The sequence below is a fragment of the Vulpes lagopus genome, chromosome 6 (assembly GCF_018345385.1).
Source record: "Vulpes lagopus strain Blue_001 chromosome 6, ASM1834538v1, whole genome shotgun sequence".
NCBI classification, from domain to species: Eukaryota; Metazoa; Chordata; class Mammalia; order Carnivora; family Canidae; genus Vulpes; species Vulpes lagopus.
Window position 1 is genome coordinate 73,272,506 of NC_054829.1, and position 21,425 is coordinate 73,293,930.

Here is a 21,425-nt window from a genome sequence, read left to right on the forward strand (position 1 = left end):
GGAAGGAAGGTGCTGGACTAAAGTTGGAAGAACAGCTGACTAGGTAAATTAGGGATGCTCCCATGACTGGTGTCAAAAAGATTAGACGTCAGGGAGGAAGTGACAGCTAGAGACACAGGTCTGGAAGGACTCTGCTGAGTGTGACTGTGGTAGACATGGAAATCACTGGGTTCATCCAGGGAGGCAAGGCAGTGCCCTGGGGAACACCTCTATTTGGGTGATAGAAGGGGGAAGGAGGTCCAGATGCAAAACAGTTCCAAGTGGACAGGGCAGGACCACAAGGCATCAGATGCAGAGAGAAGAGGGCCAAGGTTGGGCTGATGCACAGCTCTGCAGTCAGCCCACTGGGTGTGTGTGTCCATGCATGCCCAGCACACTGACCTGGAAATTAGTGTCTCCCCTCACCCTTTTCTCCTGGATGACATTACTCTCCTGTTTCTGTCATGCTTTACTGTCTCACTGATGTGTGTGAATGCTGTCCCTGTTTTTAAAAAAGCAAAGTACTAAACAGAATAGTGTTAAGAGCGAGAGGTTAGCTTTCAGTCTTGGCTTTACCACGTGTTGCTATGTAAGCAATCTACAGTACACCAGTTGTCTTCCCCAAGCCACTCTGCTCAACAGCAAATGGGGGTAAAAACATCCCCCTCACTGAGTCAGAAAAGTCCTAAGGAACCACAGCATCTGGCTCAGAGGGAGTGTTTAATAATCTGCATTCATTATGAGGTGTGACCCATACCTACCTTCTATCTTTCTCAATTCGCCATCCTTGTATATCTTTCCTCACTATCCTTGCAATGCTTCTTTTCTCATCTGGTGTAGACTCTGAGAAGACACTTTGGAATCAGAAATCTAAGAAAGGAAATGGTGTGATCTTGAAAGGTGAACAAACCCAATTTTGCCCCACCCAGATCACTGAATCGAAAATGGTGTCCTGAGCTCCCATTAGAGATAAAACAACTGTGTTCTATAAGAGTCTCCCTAGGAGTATTTCCCATAGAATAGTGGGAGCAGTGTAATAACTGGCTGTTCCACCAGAATGTTGGAAACAGTATGCAGTTTTGAGACAACAAAGGGAGAAAGGTAGTTTGCACATACATATCCATTGAAACCCCAGAGGTGGAGCTGTTTTCAAGGAATATCAGGATTCTTAAGAATGCAGGACTTGGAGGGGAGGGTGGCACTTCATTATTGAAGCAGTGCTGAATAGATCTCCATGAATTTCATAGTTTATGCATAAAGCACCTAATAATAAACTTAGAACTAATCTTTCATAAATAACCTGTACTCAGGATTTAATTTCTTCTCGGTCCTATCATGCACCATATCATCACCGTCATGAACTTGAGGGTGTGCAGTCCTGGGAGGAGCGTAGGAGGTGGGGGCTGGTGGAGTTCAGTGGAAAGGACCCATGAATCAGCAGGTGGCAACCCAATTGCTTCCTAAAAGCTACAGAATCCAAAAACCAAATCAGCTGTAATTTTTTATTGTGATAAGAAGCAGTGCTTGGCAAAAAAAAAAAAATTGTTCAAGAAACATAAATGTCACTAAAACTGCCCAATAAATGTGAGCTCTGGAAGTAATCTGACCCTTCAGAGACAACTCCAGGGACTGCAGTTCTTACATGGTCCAGATCTTTCTCATTCTGCTTAAAACCCAACGCTCTGGGATCTTGTTAGGTGTCATGACCAAGTCAACAGCTAAAGTGACTTAGCTCCTTCACTCCAGGGTCTCAGAGGATCTTGGATTGTGCCTTTTTTTTCCTTTTTTTACTGCAAAGTGCATAAGAGTTCTGCTATGTGGGAGCTGCCTTGAGACAGAGACCAGCATGTGCAGAAAGCCAGAGATCACCTCTTCGTGGTGACAGAGCCAGATGTAAACCTTAGCAGGTAAGTCGAGCATGTTCCTCTCTTGCTTTCTGCTATTTCTCATCCTCCTTCTACCACCACTTCCAAAAGGCAAAGCAAGAAAACCAAAATGGTCAATTCCCTGTTCATGAGTTTGTAGAGAGAAATCAAATATTGTAATAGTGGTAGAAGATACAACAGACTTTGACCAAACTGGAAGAAAATTCTCGTTTATTTTTGGTACACTTCCCCAAACACCATGCCACCCTACCAGCCCCAGAACTTGACAGTTGAAGCAAGTATTTTCTCCCCACATCACAGATGGAGAAACCGAAGTTCAGAGATTAAATGATATAGTCAAGGTCATAGAGCAGGAGGCAGAGCAAACACATGGGCAGCTGCTCTGCCTCTTGGTTCTGACTTCCCTGCATCTCAGGGTCTCCATGGAGGTGATACAGGATGCAACTCTGTTATATCATCCATGAGGAAAACTGCTGTTCTCAGGTTCTGTTCGCTTTGACTCATCACAGGCACCAGAGGATGTCTCGGCATGAGAGGTGAAAACCAGAGCTTCTTGGGGGGTCCCCCCAAGTACTTCATCCTTCTAGGTGTTTCTGACAGGCCATGGCTGGAATTCTCTCTGTATGTGGTCCTGCTGGTGTCCTACCTTCTGGCCATGTTGGGGAACATTGCCATCATCCTGGTGTCCAGACTGGACCCCCAACTCCACAGCCCTATGTACATTTTTCTGAGCCACCTCTCCTTCCTGGACCTCTGTTACACCACCACCACTGTCCCACAGATGCTGGTCAACATGGGCAGCACCAGGAAGACCATCAGCTTCGGTGGCTGCACAGTACAGTATGCAATTTTCCACTGGCTGGGATGCACTGAGTGCATTATCTTGGCTGCCATGGCCCTGGACCGCTACGTAGCCATCTGTGAGCCGCTGCAGTATGCCATTATCATGTACCACCCTCTGTGCCAGAAGCTCGTGGCTGTGGCCTGGATCAGTGGCTTTGGAAACTCCCTTGTTCAGGTGGTCCTGACAGTACAGCTTCCTTTCTGCGGGAGGCAGGTGCTGAACAACTTCTTCTGTGAGGTGCCAGCCATGATCAAGCTGTCGTGTGCTGACACCACCATGAACGATGCCATGCTGGCTGTACTTGTGGCCTTCTTCGTGCTGGTGCCCCTAGCTCTCATTCTTCTCTCCTACGGCTTCATTGCACGTGCGGTGCTCAGGATCCAGTCCTCCCAGGGAAGGCGCAAAGCCTTCGGGACTTGTTCCTCTCACCTGGTGGTGGTCTCCCTCTTCTACCTGCCTGCCATCTACATGTACCTACAGGCCCCTTCCAGCTACTCCCAAGAGCAGGGTAAGTTTATCTCCCTCTTCTATTCCATAATCACCCCCACCCTCAATCCCTTCATCTACACCCTGAGGAATAAGGATGTGAAAAGAGCTCTAAGGAGACTCCTGTCAAGGACCTGGAGGTTCTGCAGGAGGCTCTGAGATGTGACTGTCTCCATGGGTGACAGAAGCCTGGGCACCCAAACAACACAGGTCTTAGGACAGATTCAAGAGCCCCTCAAGCCCCTGTCCCAACATTTCACCTTCTGTGTGGTCATGGTGCCTGAAATCCCACTTCTCCCAGTAGTCTTTGTTCTGAGAGGCCATTTGTTTTGGGGAATCATTTAAACAGAATTGGTGTTCAATAAGCATGTGTCAAATTATTTCATTTCTAGTTTCCTAATTCTTGCCCCTTTTATCTTCCTTTTTTTTTCTTATTTCTCTCCCATTTGTCTCTTTCCAATCTTCCCTCTTCCATTTTCATTACTTCTATCTATGTATAATGTGAAACTGAATCAATATCTGATATTATGTATAATAAATTTGTCTCCTTATATTTGAATTCCATAAATTCTATATAACTTTATTTTTCCAAAAACAAAGAGGATTACTTTCTTCTTTAGATGATTCTTTTTTTCTAAAGTCTAAGTTTTTTTCTTTAGGAAATTTCCCCTCCATTGGTTAGAAATAAGCATATTCATTATGGATGCATAAGGCTCTATATTAGGTTTATGGGTACAAACCAAAATAGCATATCTAAAAAAACAAATAATGCTCTAGTTGAGAATACAAGATATATAAATACAGTCAAAGCAAAGGACACTAAGACCTTAAATAACAAGTTCAAGGTCATTGCAACAACTAACAAGGCCCCCAAGATGCAGGTACTAGATTAAGTGTGCTTATGCGTGCCATCTTGTTTAAAATGATGTAAGCACTTTTATATTTTTCCTTTGTCGTTTAAGAATTTGATTCTTGGAGAGGTTGCCACAACTTGGCCATAGCTACTCTAGTACCTGAGGAATTGAGCCCAGCTCAAAGTCCATACTGGCTGCCTCATTTAGCAGAACAGAGCCACGATGCTAGGACTCTATATTTTTTTGCGTTTTTGTTATGTTTTGTATTTATTTATATTTAATTTATACATTTTCATCCTGATGCCACACATATGCCAGACACTAACATAACCTAGCAGAGAAAATATAGGAACAACAACAAATGTATGACAATCAGGACAAAAGGAAAATTAAAGAAGTCTTTCTCACAGTAAAGAGCAAAAAGAAAATATAAATTACAAAACTATAGCATGTGAAAGAACCATTACTATTCCCATTTCCCTGGGCTGCTACAGCAGCCCTTGAGTAATAACAGATAGCCCTTTAGAACTGCCTTAGTGACATGCATACTGATATATAAAAGCCTCCTCTTCTGACTTTTCCTAGTGGCATAGGTCCAAGACAGAGTTCAGGGAAAGCAATATAGCATAGACGTGAAGACCTTAGTCCATCTGTCTAGCTATGTAGTGATACGACCTGATTTTAGAACACATTTGAAAGGACTGTGGACTGTTTCTCAAAATAGGTGGCTAGAGGTAAAAATGCTATTTCAGATCTTCCACGGTGAGACCATAAGAAATCTGCTGGTGTCAAGCTAATACATTCTTTCTGGGTCTGTGAGCCACCAGGTGAAAAGGCTGTTAGCCCTAAAGTGGCCATGCTGAGGAGACTATAGGTGGATGCTCTCACCTGCAGCCCGGCCTCCACCAGGCTTCCCCCAGTCCTGCCACATCTGAGAGGAGGTATCCTAGTGCCTCCTTCCCAGCCTGCCCATGAGTTCAGTTATGCCTGGTGACCTTGGTACCACAGCACAGAGCAGAAGAACCTCCCAGCTGAGCCCTGCCCAAACTCCCAGCCCACAAGATGGTGAGATTTAATAAAACAGTTGTTTTCCTAAGCCACAGGGTTTGGAGATGGTATGGCAGGCAGCTGGAACACTGGGGACCGCTAGAAGAGTCCACATCAGAGTTACATGAAAGCACAAAGTAAACAGGGTGAACTTTCCAGAAACATGGATAGTCTTTGACACATGAAAAGATATTTAAATAATTGAACTGATAATGAAAGGAAAGCATTTCCATTATAATAAACTGACATAACAGATAGAAAAATGTAGATTAATTTTTATCATACAACCCAAGACTTCAAATATTCTGCATGCTTTGGTGTGCTGCTCTATATATTATGGTAAGTTTCCTGAAATTCACTTTCCTCTGTGTTTCTGAGTACTTTGTGGAAAAGTGTGAGAAACACTCAAGAAGAAAACAGGATAGGGTGTGTGCTTTTCAGGTACTCTTCCAAAAATGCCACTTTGCCAGGAAAGTTTTGGAAATCTATTGGTCTGTACTGTGATGATAGACTATTTTGGGGGAAGGGTGGGGTTTGTCAAATTAATTTTATTAGGCTCCATGATCAATTGCCTCAGTGCAACATCCTATCACTATACATTAAAAAAAAAATAACTTCACACACTCAACAAAATTTCAGTTGGTAAATGGAAATAAACAACTGAAAAGTCTTTATGAACCTCACACACACAATAATATCTGGCTAGCTGAAATTATCTATCACGTAGCATGTAGATATAAAAGGTCTCTGCTAGTTTGTCAAATGCAAAGGCTAGCAATCATTTAGCTGCCGTTTCTCCGGGAGGCTTTCAGATGGACAGAGCATGGGTGCAGTGATGCCCACAGTGCAAGACGGCAGAGAGCTCAATGTAGACTTGGTCTTCATGCTGGGATTGACACCCACAGCTGCTAGGTTCTAATCCGTAGTAACTTAGACTTTGTGTGACAATAGCGGAAAGACTTTTATTCTTTAAGGTGAATAAACTCAATTACCTTTGGCGAATGTTATACCCATCTTACCTGTTTAATATTGTGTTTCCAACTCAAAGAGTTGGCCCTGTCCTTTACCCAGGGCAGCTCCTGATAAATACTCGTCATGCCAAAGTCAACTGGAAAGCTCTGAATTCCTTGGCCACGAGTGAAGATTCAAAATTGGCATTATCTTCAAAACATATCTAGGATATTTAAAATGTTTTTTTATAATGTCAAAAAGAAAAACATGGGAGATGTTTAATATAACTTAAGATAATCATAATGTTCTATTTACCATTTGCACAAATTCCTAATTCTATGGGTTGGTAGTTATCCATTCTCATCCACACCAGACCCAGTGTTACCAAGCTGAAGCCACAAAAGGTTTCCAACAGGAAAAGACACTGTTTTTGCAACATGCAAAAATCCTAGAATCTTTCTGATAGGTTTAAACTACTCTTGCAAGAAAGGTAACATTTTTAATTATTTTACTGCACTTCAGCTTTTAGCAACAAGATCTTTTAAATGGTTTCTTGTGATAATTAGATGCATGATCACGAGAATCGATGTGATAACTGGTTAAAACTCAAGCAAGGATCTGTAATCGTCATTAATTGGGTGCTATAGTCAACGTGGCCTGGCATCCACCTTCTCAAGGTGTCCACCTGAGTAGAGGACTCTTCAACAGAAAGCCAAAATCTTCCTCAAGAAAACTTGATAATAACACTCTAAAAATTTCATTGACACCGTAGAGGATCTGCCTTTGGTCAATAAAGGTATCTCACACACTAAATAGTGTTTGTAAAAGATTCAGGTAGTTGAAAATTTATTAATAATAAATTAAAAATTTTTGTGTATTTTTATTGGAGTTCGATTTGCCAACATATAGTATAATATCCAGTGCTCATCCCATCAAATGCCCCCCTTAGTGCCTGTCACCCTGTCACCCCATCCCTCCGCCCACCTCCCCTTCCACTACCCCTTGTTCATTTCCCAGAGTTAGAAATCTCTCAGGTTTTGTCACCCTCTCTGTTTTTTCCCATTCATTTTCTCTTCTTTCCCCTTCAATCTCTTTCACTATTTTCTATATTCCCCACATGAGTGAAACCATATAATGTTTGTCCTTCTCTCAATGACTTACTTCACTCAACATAATACCCTCTAGTTCTATCCATGTTGAGCAAATGGCAGGATGTTCTTTAATATCCACGTATTTGAGCTTCTTCCAAATTTCTTCTTGTGAATTGAGTTCTAGCTTTAAAGCACTGTGGTCTAAAAATATGCAGGGGAAAATCCCAATCTTTTGGTATTGGTTGAGACGTGATTTGTGACCCAGTATGTGGTCTATTCTGGAGAAAGTTCCATGTGCACTTGAGAAGAATGTGTATTCAGTCGCATTTGGACGTAAAGTTCTGTAAATATCTGTGATATCCATCTGGTACAGTATATCATTTAAAGCTCTTGTTTCTTTGGTGATGTCATTTGCAGAAAGTGCCATGTTGAAGTCTCCCTGTATTAGTGTATTATCTAACTATATCTTTACTTTGGTTATTGATTGATATACATGTCAGCTCCCACATTAGGGGCATAAATATTCATGATTCTTAAGTCCTCTTGTTGGATAGATCCTTTAAATATGATATAGTGTCCCTCTTCATCTCTTCTACAGTCCTTGGGATAAACTGTAATTTATCTGATATGAGGATGGCTACCCCTGCTTTCTTTTGAGGACCATTTGAATGGTCCTTTCATTGTCATGCTGGAGGTGTCCTTAGGTTTAAAGTGAGTCTCTTGTAGACAGCAAATAGATGGGTCCTGCTTTTTTATCCAGTCTGAAACCCTGCGCCTTTTGTTGGGATCATTAAGCACATTCATGTTCAGAGTTACTATTGAAAGATATGAATTCAGTGTCATCATAATACCTATTCAGTCCCTGTTCTGGGGTTATTTCTTTGGGCTTCCTCTTTCTTTTACAGGGTCCCCCTTAATATTTCTTGCAGAGCTGGTTTGGTGGTCACATGTTCTTTCAGTTTCTGCCTATCTTGGAAGCTTTCTGGCCTGCCAGGTCTCTGTAGAGAGGTCTGCTGTTAATCTGATCTTTCTCCCCATCCCAAGTTAGGGATTTCTTGTCTCTTGCTGCTTTAAGGATCTTCTCTTTATCTTTGGAATTTGCAAGCTTCACTATTAAATGTCAAGGTGTTGAGCGATTTTTATGATTTTAAGGGAGATCTCTCTATCTCCTGGATCTGAATGCCTGTTTTCCTTCCCAGATTAGAAAAGTTTTCAGCTATGATTTGTTCAAATACAGATTCTGGACCTCTGTCCCTTTCAGCGCCCTTGGGAACCCCATTTAAACATTGATTTTTCTTCCTCAGGCTGTCACTTATTTCCCCTAATCTATCCTCATGATCTTTTGTTTGTCTCTTTTTTCCTCAGTTTCCCTCTTTGCCATCAACTTGTCTTCTATGTCACTCACTTGTTCTTCCACCACGCCTCCGCCATGTTAGGTCAATTAAAATACTCTATTTTTTTAAATTAAAAAACTAGATTTAGGTAGTTGATTGACCAGATTGTGTTGTTACAGGGTCATCAGTCATTGGGACGTGTATGTAAAAGAGAACATTTACTCTCATCTTTCTTGGCACTCTTTCTGACATTAATTATTTAGCAGAGCCAAACATCTAATTATACCACCCCCATGTTTTCATGATTTAAAAAAAAAATCAAGAGTCACCTGGGTGGCTCAGTGGTTGAGCATCTGCCTTTGGCTCAGGTTGTGACCCCAGGGTCCTAGGATCCAGAGCCACATCTCAGGTCCCTGCAGGAAGCCTGCTTCTCCCTCTGCCTGTGTCTCTGCCTCTCTCTGTCTCATGAATAAATAACTAAAATCTTCTGAAAAAACAAAAGCAGGGTAGCCCAGGTGGCTCAGCAGTTTAGCGCTGCCTTCAGCCCAGGGCCTCATCCTAGAGACCCAGGATCGAGTCCCACATTGGGCTCCCTGCATGGAGCCTGCTTCTCCCACTGCCTGTGTCTCTGCCTCTCTCTCTCTCTCTCTCTGTGTCTCTCATGAATAAATAAAATAAAATCTTTAAAAAAACAAAGCAAAGTCAAGTGTATCCATTTTTTAAATAATCTTAAAGAATTACTACTCTCTTTCATGTTTTCCTCATTAACCATCCTCAGATGTTTTTAAAAATAAATGATCAGTTAAGTACACAAATTTGACCATATCTTTCTTTCTTTATTTTTTATTGCATTATAATTAATGTAGTGCTGTATTAGCTTCAGGTGTGCCCCATAGTGAGTCAACAAGTCCATACCTTTCTCAGTGCTCAGCAAAGTGAGCATTATATTATCACCATCACCTATTGCTCTTCCCCTCCGGTACTCAGCAGTTTGGGCTCTGTAGTTAAGAGTCTGTGTTTTGTTTCTTCTCTTTTTCTTTGTTCATTTGTTGTTGTTGTTGTTTTATAATAAATTTATTTTTTATTGGTGTTCAATTTGCCAACATACGGAATAACACCCAGTGCTCATTCCATCGATTGATCCCCTCATTGACCGTGACCCATTCACCCCCACCGCCTGCCCTCCTCCCCTTCCTTCACTCCTAGTTTGTTTCCCAGAGTTAGGAGTCTTTATATTCTGTCTCCCTTTCTGATATTTCCCACACATTTTTTCTCCCTTCCCTTATATTCCCTTTCACTATTATTTATATTCCCCAAATGAATGAGAACATACACTGTTTGTCCTTCTCTGATTGACTTACTTCACTCAGCATAATACCCTCCAGTTCCTTCCACGTTGAAGCAAATGGTGGGTATTTGTCGTTTCTAATGGCTGAGTAATATTCCATTGTATACATAAACCACATCATCTTTATCCATTCATCTTTCGATGGACACCAAGGCTCCTTCCACAGTTTGGCTATTGTGGACATTGCTGCTATAAACATCGGGGTGCAGGTGTCCCGGCGTTTCATTGCATCTGTATCTTTGGGGTAAATCCCCGGCAGTGCAATTGCTGGGTCATAGGGCAGGTCTATTTTAACTCTTTGAGGAACCCCCACACAGTTTTCCAGAGTGGCTGCACCAGTTCACATTCCCACCAACAGTGCAGGAGGGTTCCCCTTTCTCCACATCCTCTCTAGCATTTGTTGTTTCCTGTCTTGTTAATTTTCACCATTTGTGGTATCTCATTGTGGTTTTCATTTGTATTTCCCTGATGGCCAGTGATGCAGAGCATTTTCTCATGTGCATGTTGGCCATGTCCATGTCTTCCTCTGCGAGATTTTTCTTCATGTCTTTTGCCCATTTCATGATTGGATTGTTTGTTTCTTTGGTGTTGAGTTTAATAAGTTCTTTATAGATCTTGGAAACTAGCCCTTTATCTGATACATCATTTGCAAATATCTTCTCCCATTCTGTTTCTGTTTTTTATATTCTGCACATAAGTGAAATTATTCATATTTGTCTTCCTCGGACTGACTTATTTCACTTAGCCGAGTGCTCTGTGGGTCCCTTCTTGTTGTTATGAATTGATCTCATTCTTTTTCATGGCTGCATATTAATTCACAAAGATATATGTGCCCCTATGTGTAGTGCAGCCTTATTTACAGCAACCAGGACACAAAGGCAATCCAAGTGTCCTTCCATAGACAATACATATGTACCATCTACCATTCAGCTCCCAACCCCCAATAGTGCACAAAGCCTTCCTTGACAAACTGCAATTAATTGTCAAAAATCCTCATAGTGGGATGCTGGGTAGTTGGTTACATGTCTGATTCTGGGTTTCATGGGTTTCAGCTCAGGTCATGATCTCAGGGTCCTGGGATTCTTCAACGGAGAGTGTGCTGCAGATTCTCTCTCCCTCTCCCTTAAATAAATAAATAAATATTTTTAAAAATTCTCCCTGTTTCCTGTTTCCTTACTCCTAACTTCCAACACCTCATTTAATCATCTCTTGACACACACACTTGATTCTCAAAAAAAAAAAAAAATTTTTTTTTACACCCATGCTCTCTACTAAACAGTACTGTGTCAGCTCTGTGGCTATGGTCTTTGGACATCAAGTTGAGCGCCCTATACACACTCTGCTTCATGATGACAAGTTGGGGCCTGGGCAACAAAAATGACGCTCTCAGTCGGCTGCATCCTGGGAGCACGTCCAGTGGGAGCCAGGCTGTGGGAGACAGGACTTTCTTTGCCGGCTGCGGTCTGCCCATCCACATGTTCTCCACAAGCCTGCCTCCCGCCAGGCCACGGCTGAGTCCCCTCTGCACACCTGCAAGCTCAGCCTTTACGGCCTTCAGGGGTGGACACCCCACAGTCCAGAGGCATTCCCTCCAGCCCTCCTCCAAACACCTGCTCTGGTAAAGCCAGCTATCATTTGCTGATCTCACGCCCCCCCCCCCACCCAGCCCGAGACACGTTACGTCCTCGTTCTCCTCTGATAGCCAAGCCCTAACTGACAGTCCTTACATTAAGTTCCCTCAGCTAAAACACTGGTCTAGGGCAGCCTGGGTGGCTCAGCAGTTTAGCGCTGCCTTCAACCCAGGGCGTGATCCTGGAGGCCCAGGATCGAGTTCCACATCAGGCTCCCTGCATGGAGTCATTTCTCCCTCTGCCTGTGTCTGTGTCTGTGTCTGTGTCTGTGTCTGTGTCTGTGTATGTGTCTGTGTCTGTGTCTGTGTCTGTGTCTCTGCCTCTCTCTGTGTCTCTCATGAATGAATAAATAAATTAAAAAAAAAAACACTGGTCTAGGCTCTGTTTCTGGCTGTGCTCTGAGACACCCGTATGTCACTCAGATGCTGCCATTACTGCTCCAGTTACCGAAAGGCAGGACTCCTACCTGACAACTCCTTAGTTAGAATGCGTCGCACAGTCTCAGGGCAGAAAGGCACTTAATGCAAAGGAGTTCCTGCTGCCAGAGCCGTTCCTGTGCTCCAGGCAGCGATGCCCTGAGTCCCAATGAGGCTCACGTTAAGGTAATTCTCAGCACAGCTAAACAACGTACCACAAAGTCGAAAACAGATGCCTTTTTCCACTCATGGTCACAGAATGAACTTTTCTACCCTGGGAGCTGGGCTCCAGGGGTCCCATTCCCAACAAAGTCCCCCAATCCTTGGAGAACATTGCCCACTAGAATGGAAACTGAAACTGAGCCTTTAACCCGTGACCCTGCTCCTGAAATTTGCCCCTCAAAGGTGATGAGAGGTGAGAGGAAAATAAACTTCATTGTACCCCACGCAGTGCTCTGAATGCAATAGTAGGCTTTTTAAATCTCAAAGTAAGAAAATGACACACATAATCATCCCTCGAGTTTCTGCACAAAACAGAGAGTAGAGTGACTAGCCCATGGCAACGAGGCGAGTGCTTGGGACCCTACATGCTTGCTGACCGATTATTCACCCCAGTCAGGTGTCCGATCATGCAATCCAGTATAGACACTAGCTGAGGAGTTACCACAGAACTCACAGGACCCCCCCTCCCACTTCAAAGGCTGGTGGCAAATCTCAAGGGCCACCTACAGTTTTGAATGATTTACCTATAAATTCTGAGCTTCCCACAGCCCACCCTTCAGGTGCAGTGATCTGCAAGAACTCACAGAGCACATTGAAACATGTTATGCCTGTGATTACCACTTTATCTTGCCCAACATAACTTGGAAACAGCCAAAATGAGAGAGATGCACAGGGTGGGGTCAGCTACAGGGAAGGGAATGCAGAGCTTCCAGGCGCCACCCTCAGGGGCAGAGTGCATCACTTTCCTGCACATCAGTGCATGTAGCTCTGTGAGACCTGGATGCCTGGAGTTCTCATGGGGGTTTATCACACAGGCATGTACTTGTGACATTGTAACTGGCCCAGTCCATCCCTTGTGCCCTCCCCAGAGGTGGAGGAGATGAAACTGAAGGTCCTCAGTGCTTAGTCTTTCTGGTGGACCAGTCCCTCCCTTGAAACCCTGCAAAGATACCACATGAGTTACATCCGCATAGACCCAGGTCTGGTTGAAAGGGGCTTTTTCCCAACACTCCGAAAATCCAAAGGGTTTTTGAAGCTCTGTGCCAAGCACTGGGAACAAGGATCAAATATACACATTTTTTATTTTACCTCCAACACTGAGTACAGAAGCCTCATGTCATTCACTACAGTGTCTTCATATAAAGGGAACTAGAAGTTCCAACCATGGGGGACGTGAAGAGCATCCCTGGGGGACCCAATTTATGCCAGCCTGGAGCATGAGAACTGCAGCTGGAACAGAGTAGCACAGGTGTGGTGGGACAGAGGGGAGACATCCAGGCCCCGAGGCCCCATGAGCAGCGCATCAGTGTGTTCCTGATGCTGGAAGGTCAACACCAGAGCTGAAGGGTTGCAGTATGTCCTAGGAGCTCAACAGTCTCCAAAAATCAGTGCCTTGGACACAGGAGCAGGGTGAGGTCAGCTTCGGGCAGGAGCTCACAAAGATCTCTGGTTCAACAACCTGCAAGGCCCCAGGACCTTGGTTTCCTGCATCCTTCATGCTTGGCTCCCACTAGGCACAGACTGAAGGAAATCCATAATCTATACTTTCTCCAGAGGTCTTGGCAGACCTGAGGCCTCATGGGCCTGCCCCTGCTCAGGCTGCATTCCCTACATGGCCACTGTGTTGCTCCAGTTAGACAACTGAGTCTGATGTGCAGAGAGGGAGGCTGAGGACACCATCTGGAGCTGTTGCGTCACAGCTTTCCACCAGGTCTGCATGCCAGACTTGAAAGGCAACCGCTTATCCAAGAAAGCAGCATTTCTTTAAAAAGAAAAAGGAAAAGAAAGCCTTGCAAACACCTGTCATTGACTGCTGGTGCTGTTCCCAATTCTTAGCAACTTTGGAAATGTAAATCATGGATGTCAAATTGCCCTCATGAGGGCAACAGCATTTATCAAAGGCGGTGAGTCACCCTCAGAGAAATCCAATTAAACATCCGGATTTCAAATGATCCTGCTTTTTTAAATGTATTTATGTATTTATTATTTAAAGATTTTATTTATTTACTCATGAGAGACACAAAGAGAGAGGCAGAGATACAGGCAGAGGGAGAGCAATCTCCTTGTGGGGAGCTCGATACAGGACTCGATCCTAGGGCCCTGGGATCATGCCCTGAGCCAAAAGCAGATTCTCAACCACTGAGCCACCCAGGCATCCTGAGGACTATTTCAAATGATCCTGCTTTGCATTCTGCTATCAATACAGTTTCTACTCTGGGCCCCTTAGCGTTTGGGCCTCCTGTGCCCTACTGAGTCTCCGCCAGTTTGCTAGGTCCTCTCCTAAACCTACCTTCCCCGCTCCCACGGCCATCTCTCATGCTCATACAGTACTAGCAGCAGCTATCATTCACCTGAGCACATACACAGGTCGGGAATGGGACCTGGTACTACCTCATTTCATCTGTAGGGCAGGTATTATCATTCCTAACTTTATCTAAGACTCAAAGAGGTTAAGTAAATCATCCAAGATCACACAGCTGGCAAACATGAAAGTAAGATTGAGGGCACCTGGGTGGCTCAGTGGTTACATGTCTGCCTTTGGCTTAGGGCACGATCCTGGGGTCCTGAGATCAAGTCCCACATCAAGATCCCTGTAGAAACTCTGCTTCTCCCTCTGCCTGTGTCTCTGCCTCTCTCTGTGTGTCTTTCATGAATCTTAAAAAAATAAATAAATAAATAAATAAATAAATCTTTAAAAAAGAAGAAGAAAAGGAAATATTGGCATATGCAATGACATGAATGAAGCTAGAGTCAAATAAGTCCATCAGAGGAAGACAACATCTGATTTTACTCATGGAATTTAAGAAATGAAACAGATGAACATATGGAGGGAAAAGAGCAAAGCATAAAACAGACTGTTAACTTTGGAGGACAAACTGAGGGTTGATGGATGTCAGTGAGCAGGAGGGTGAGCTGAATGGGTGATGGGCTTTAAGGAGGGCACTTGTCATGAGCACTGGGTTTTGTATGTTCATGTTGCAGGACTAAATTCTACTCCTGAAACTAATATTACAAGGCATGTTCACTAACAGAAATTTAAATAAAAACTTGAAATGAAAAATTAAAAAAAGAAAAAACAATAAAATCAAAATTATTGGAAAAAAAAAAACAGTGTCTTTATCACTCCTGGAAGCTATTTGTATGAGAAATAGTGTTCCTGCATGTATGGCAATTCGTCAAAGCCAGGTTCCTGGACTAGACCTTCCTTCCTTCATCATTTTCAGTGCCACAGATTGCGTTTCCATGCATTTCTACACCTGCACATGAACTCTATCCTGCCTCTAATACGTAGACCAATTATAGCACCAGAATATGTGGTGAAGCAGATCCTACTAGGTTGTCAAAATTTCCCTCTATACTCTGCCCCACTATTTCCCAGATACATTTTCAAAATCATCTTGCTCAATTCTATTAAAATCCCCATTAGTATGTTAATTGCAATTGCGCTGCATTTTTGTCGATGGAAAGGCAGTGGAGCTCGGAACCTTCCCATCCATGAATAGTTCTCCATTCATTTAGGTCTCTTTTGTATAACTTTTGTACAGTTTTTGATATATTTATTCCAGGTATCTGATAGTTTTTATTGCTATAATTAATAGGATTTTATTACATTTTAAGTTGCAGGTGCTTAGGAGTGCTATTAAGCATTTTTATTTTTTATTGTTTTATTACTTTTAATTAGGAAATAATGCCATATGTACAGAAAAGATACAAGAATAAGAATGATAAGGGTGTCTGGGTGGTTCACTTGGGTGACAGGATGACTCTTGATTTGACTCGGGTCATGATCTCGGGGTTGTGTGCAAGGCTTTGTGCTCTGCACACAGTCTAAGTGAGATTCTCTCTCCCTCCACCCACTCTCCTGAGTTCTGTCTCTCAAATAAATAAATCTAAAAAAAAGAAAAAGAATATGAATAGCATAGAGTGCAATCCAATAACCACCCCCCTCCCAAGAATTACCTGTTATCAATACTGACATGGATGTTCTTTTTTTATATATATAAATTTATTTTTTATTGTTGTTCAATTTGCCAACATATAGAATAACACCAAGTGCTCATCCCATCAAGTGCCCCCCTCAGTGCCCGTCACCCAGTCACCCCCACCCCCTGACCACCTCCCCTTCCACCACCCCTAGTTCGTTTCCCAGAGTTAGGAGTCTTCATGTTCTGTCTCCCTTTCTGATATTTCCTACCCATTTCTTCTCCCTTCCCTTCTATTCCTTTTCACTATTATTTATATTCCCCCAAGTGAATGAGAACATATAATTTTTGTCCTTCTCTGATTGGCTTACTTCACTCAGCATAATACCCTCCAGTTCCATCCACGTTGAAGCAAATGGTGGGTATATGTCATTTCTAATGGCTGAGGAATATTCCGTTGTATACATAGACCACATCTTCTTTATCCATTCATCTTTCGATGGACACCGAGGCTTTTTACACAGTTTGGCTATTGTGGACATTGCTGCTAGAAACATCGGGGTGCAGGTGTCCCAACATTCCATTGCATCTGAATCTTTGGGGTAAATCCCCAACAGTGCAATTGCTGGGTCATAGGGCAGGTCTATTTTTAACTCTTTGAGGAACCTCCACACAGTTTTCCAGAGTGGCTGCACCAGTTCACATTCTCACCAACAGTGTAAGAGGGTTTCCTTTTCTCTGCATCCTCTCTAACATTTGTGGTTTCCTGCCTTGTTAATTTCCCCATTCTCACTGGTGTGAGGTGGTATCTCATTGTGGTTTTGGTTTGTATTTCCCTGAGGCAAGTGATGTGGAGCATTTTCTCATGACATGGATGTTCTTGACGATGACAGTCCCCTCTTCAGATAGAATTCCTCTTTTCAATTGTACTGTCTCATCTGGAATTGGTGCAGTGTTTCCCAATGACAAGATTCTGCGTATACATCCTGTGCTGCAATTATTCACCAGGGATAGCAATCCCTTCTTAAGTCATCTCACCAGAAAGGAAACATCCATTTGCCTCCATTGATACCTTTTATGAGATGGTTAGGATGCTATCTAATTTCTGTTCCTTACATAGTTAATATTTTTCTTTCACAACTGATTAGCCAACTGTGGAGAGAGACTCCCCAAATATGTAAGTACCTGCTCTTCTTTCACATCCCTTTAGAGTTTAGCACTCATCCATTTGCTTCATACTTGATACAATTTTTACTATGATAGTTGGAAAGAATTATTTTTTTCCAGTTGCATGCTGTTGATGTTTGTATATTAATCTTCTATCCAGCAACTTTGCTTATTTTTTGAGTTCTACTGGTGTAGGAAGCCTCGTGGATTTCTTCCAAATTAATAGTCATATTGTAGCATTTTTATTTATCCAGATATTCCTCTGGGTGAGTGATTGGTAAACTCTCAATTCAGTTTTAAGTTCCTGGTGCCCAGAAGTTTTTCTCTTTCCAGAATAAGTGTGTTTTAATTACATTTTACCCTGTATGTCAATGCGTGTGTGGCAGGGAGACAGTGTGTAATAGCTCACTTCACCAAGATGCAGAAAACAAAAATCTAGATCAGAGTTACTCCCAAGAGCTGGTCCTAGACAAGAAAAAAAGCTTGCAACAAAATATAAATCAGACACTGTTTCCTTTATTGAGGCATTCTTACCAAGAAAAAAAAATCAGCTTATCTAAAAAGCATGCTTAGTAATGTGATTGATCTACATTCTTGCACAAGTTTCTTATATCAACAGTTGGCAGGCAGTGCTTTGAGCAGCAGAACTCTGGATGCCTCATTTAACAGAGGAAAGAGTGTTTCCATCCTGAACAATCCCATGTGGTTCAACAGTTGTCCCATGCATAGAAAAGCAATTAATCAATATGAAGTATGGCAGATGAACTGCTCCTGAAGTCAGATAAACCCAAGATAAACTCTTACAATTGAAGGTAAAATGCATTTTCTACATAATACTTCTATTTATTAGTATAGGCTCCATGTACTCTAAAACCTTCTTTTGCATGATTTTCAATTTTCTATCCCAGCAGAGCTGCAATTTCAACCACTAGAGTCAGGGTAAGATGATTTTTTTTCTTCATCTATTACTATTAAGTCATTTGGCAAAGAGATTTTTTTATTTATTTTTTAGGATTATCTTTTTTTATTTTTATAAATTTATTTTTTTATTGGTGTTCAATTTGCCAACATATAGAATAACACCCAGTGCTCATCCCGTCAAGTGCCCCCCTCAGTGCCTGTCACCCATTCACCCCCACCCCCCGCCCTCCTCCCCTGCCACCACCCCTAGTTCGTTTCCCAGAGTTAGGAGACTTTCAGGTTCTGCCTCCCTTTCTGATATTTCCCACTCATTTTTTTAAATGCATAAAGCAATTTAATTTATCTACAGTAGTTTATAGTAAAAAAGATTTCTAGCCAATTTCTTTTAAAATTAAGGGGAAAAAAACAATTTAAATCAATAAATACCAAAAGGTCTTATATTTTCTGAATTTTCAACTATCTACAATAAACATGAATTCTTTTATTAGAAAATAAAACTGTTACAAAAACCAAAAATAAATAAGTCATTGTCACAAAATTGCAACATAATATATAGTTTACTTGTTCTGTTATAGTCAGTTAAGGGAAAGATAGTAGGAGTGGTGATGTGTGAAAGTGAACAGAACAAAGATGGGTAAAAAAGATATGGGGGAAATGGGATTTAGAGAGAGTAAGAAGCGAAAAAGAAACAGAAAAAGTGCTTTATTAAATGAGTTAGTTACATGAGGTCACCAAAAGGAACATATCTGACTAAGGTTCTATACTGAGAACCACCTCATTTGGATGATGTGATTGTCCTGTGTCTTCAAACTGGGACAAAGGGGGTGCTCACATTCTCTGTACAAAGGCACCATCAGCAGGATTTGGCATCCCACCCTGGACCAGGGGAGTCGTCGAGAGATGGTCTTCACCCTGGATGGAGGAGTGCTCGCTCCCACTTGTGGACACCTAGATGGCAGGGAGCCCAAACGCTGGCATCTGGCAGCCTGCTTCTGTCACTACCAAAAGGCTCAAAGACAATGGTCAGCTCAGGCTTTTCTTCTTGAAGTGTTTTTAATGCACATTTTGTATCATAATTGAAATACATTTCACACAACCTGCAAAAGGAAATCAAGAGCCTTGCATTATGTTCTTGGAAAAACACTCTCAGAGTGTTTGCCTTAAAAGTCTCATCTCCTTATTTCCCTTAACCTAACACATTCCTAAACTCTCCAATGCTATAATTCATGCCTCATGTTTTCCGGTTATATTTTTAACCTTCAAGTTTGGAAATGTTTAAATATATGTACATTCACAGAGAATAGTAATGAACCCCTAGGCCTGTTACCCAGACTTGACAACTCATGGCCAAACTTGTTTCATCTCTCACCCACCTACTCCTCACATCAGTGGATTATTACAAACACAACATTGCATGCATCTGTAAATATTTCACTATATGACACTAAATGAACGCTTTTTAAAAACACAACCACAATTCCATTATCACACTTTAAAAAGTTAACAGTGATTCTTTAATATCAACATATATATCTAATCAGTGTTTAAATTTCCTCAACTGGCTGATACACTTTTTATATTATGTTCATTTAATCAGCAGCCATGTAAGTTCACACACTGCAATTATTCGGTATGTCTCTCAAATCTTCTTTGATACACAATTTCTTCCCTATTGTCTCTCTCTCTCTCTCTCTCTTTTTTTTAAGTTTCCCTTACAACTTAGCTAAGAAATCATTCCATTTGTCCTGCATCATTTCTAACAATCTTGATTTGTTTGTGTGACGGACTGATTATGTTTCTCCAAAATTCATATATCGAAGTCCTAATCCTCCATATGATTGTATTTGGAAAGAAGCCTTTGAAATAAATTAGGGTTAGATGAGATCATGGGGGTGGGTCATCATGATGGGATCAGTCCCCTATGATAAGAGAAGCCACAGCACACACTCTGTCTCCCTGTCCTTGTCTCTGTCTCTCTCTGCCATGTTGGGACACAGGGAGAAGGCAGCCATCTGCAAGCCTGGAAGAAAGCTCTCCCCAGAATCTGAATCTCTTGGCACTGTGATCTTAGGCATTCCGTATTGAAAACTGTGAGAAATGAATGTGTGTTGAGCTAAGACATGTTGACTGCATAGAGGTTCCTCAGTCTATTTGAAGCCTGTCCCTCATCTCCAGAGAGTCCTTCAGGACTGGGTGAGCAACTCCACATACAGAAATGTCCCAGCTTCATCCTGGCCTATCCTTCCCTTTGTCCCTCTATTTTCTTAGCTCTGAGAATTTTGGCTTTTCCAGCAGCACATGTGCTCCACTGTGTCTGCTTAATGATGCAATGCTGATGCATACTTCTGCTTAAGCGAACCTGCATTCCAGTTGGTTCTCAGCCTTGAGGTCATGAACTAGAAGTCCCAGGACTGATAGAATTTATATTATTTGAGTAAGATATAGATAATAAATAAACAAGAAAATGATATTGCATGTTTGTACAATGGTGATCAACACTATGGAAGAAAATAAGCAAAGAAAAGGGGATGAGGATATGCTGGACTGCTGTTTTCAGTAGGATGATCAGAGACAGATATCTAGAAGACCTTTCAGCAGAGAATTTAAAGACACATGGGAACAAGACACCAATGTCAAAGGGGAGAGAGGTCCAGCAGAGGGAACAGGAAGTGCAAGGTTCTGGGGGTGACAGTAATTTTGCAAAACTACAAGGAGATCAGTATGAGTGGAGCAGAAGGAAAATGAATTTGCATAAGAAGCAGGGGCCAGATCACAGGGGGCCGTGCGCACTGCCATGAGTTTGTGCAATTTGCTTTAAATGTGACAGGAAGTCACTAGACCATTTTGGTAGGAAAGATATGATTACTTGTTCATGTTTTAGCTGCACCCTCCATCTGCCATGGTAATAATAATAATAGATGCAGAATGCCATCAGAACATTCCAGACAAGAGGGCACAATGGCTTGAACCAGGGTAGGAGTCACAAAACTGGCAAGAAGAGGTCAATAACAGGTATGTTATGAAACCTATCAGGGCATACCAATGAGTTGGACGTGTGCATAACAAAAAAGAGGTGTCAAAGATGACACAGGTTTTATTTTTTCTTTTTTTTCTTTTTTTTTTTTTAGCTTGAGAAATTCACAGTGAGTAACCATTGACTGAGATGGGGACAAATCAGTTTTTTCGCAGAAGGGGTAATGCGGTTTGGATTTGGACATGTAAAGTTTAGAAGGTTTATTAGACATACAAACAGAAAGGTCAGACTAGCACTTGGACATGGAATTCATGCAGGTATAAGTTGGGTAACACAACATATATATGGTAA

The 21,425-nt window shown here is 42.1% G+C and overlaps 2 protein-coding genes across 3 annotated transcripts in view; one reads left to right on the forward strand and one right to left on the reverse strand.

Moving 5' to 3' along the window:
- Positions 1–2,394: 2,394 nt before the first annotated feature.
- LOC121492605 (olfactory receptor 2B11) lies at positions 2,395–3,354 on the forward strand. Its single transcript, XM_041757837.1, has one exon. The coding sequence runs from the start codon at positions 2,395–2,397 to the stop codon at positions 3,352–3,354; it is 960 nt and encodes a 319-aa protein (XP_041613771.1).
- A 15,009-nt stretch (positions 3,355–18,363) lies between these two features.
- Positions 18,364–21,425, reverse strand: part of NLRP3 (NLR family pyrin domain containing 3) — a 66,430-nt gene continuing 63,368 nt past the window's right edge. For both annotated transcript variants that reach the window (XM_041757944.1, XM_041757943.1), the window contains one exon: positions 18,364–19,197. In XM_041757944.1, coding sequence (XP_041613878.1) covers positions 19,008–19,197 — 190 coding nt within the window. In that variant the 3' untranslated portion in view covers positions 18,364–19,007. The remainder of the gene's footprint in view (positions 19,198–21,425) is intronic.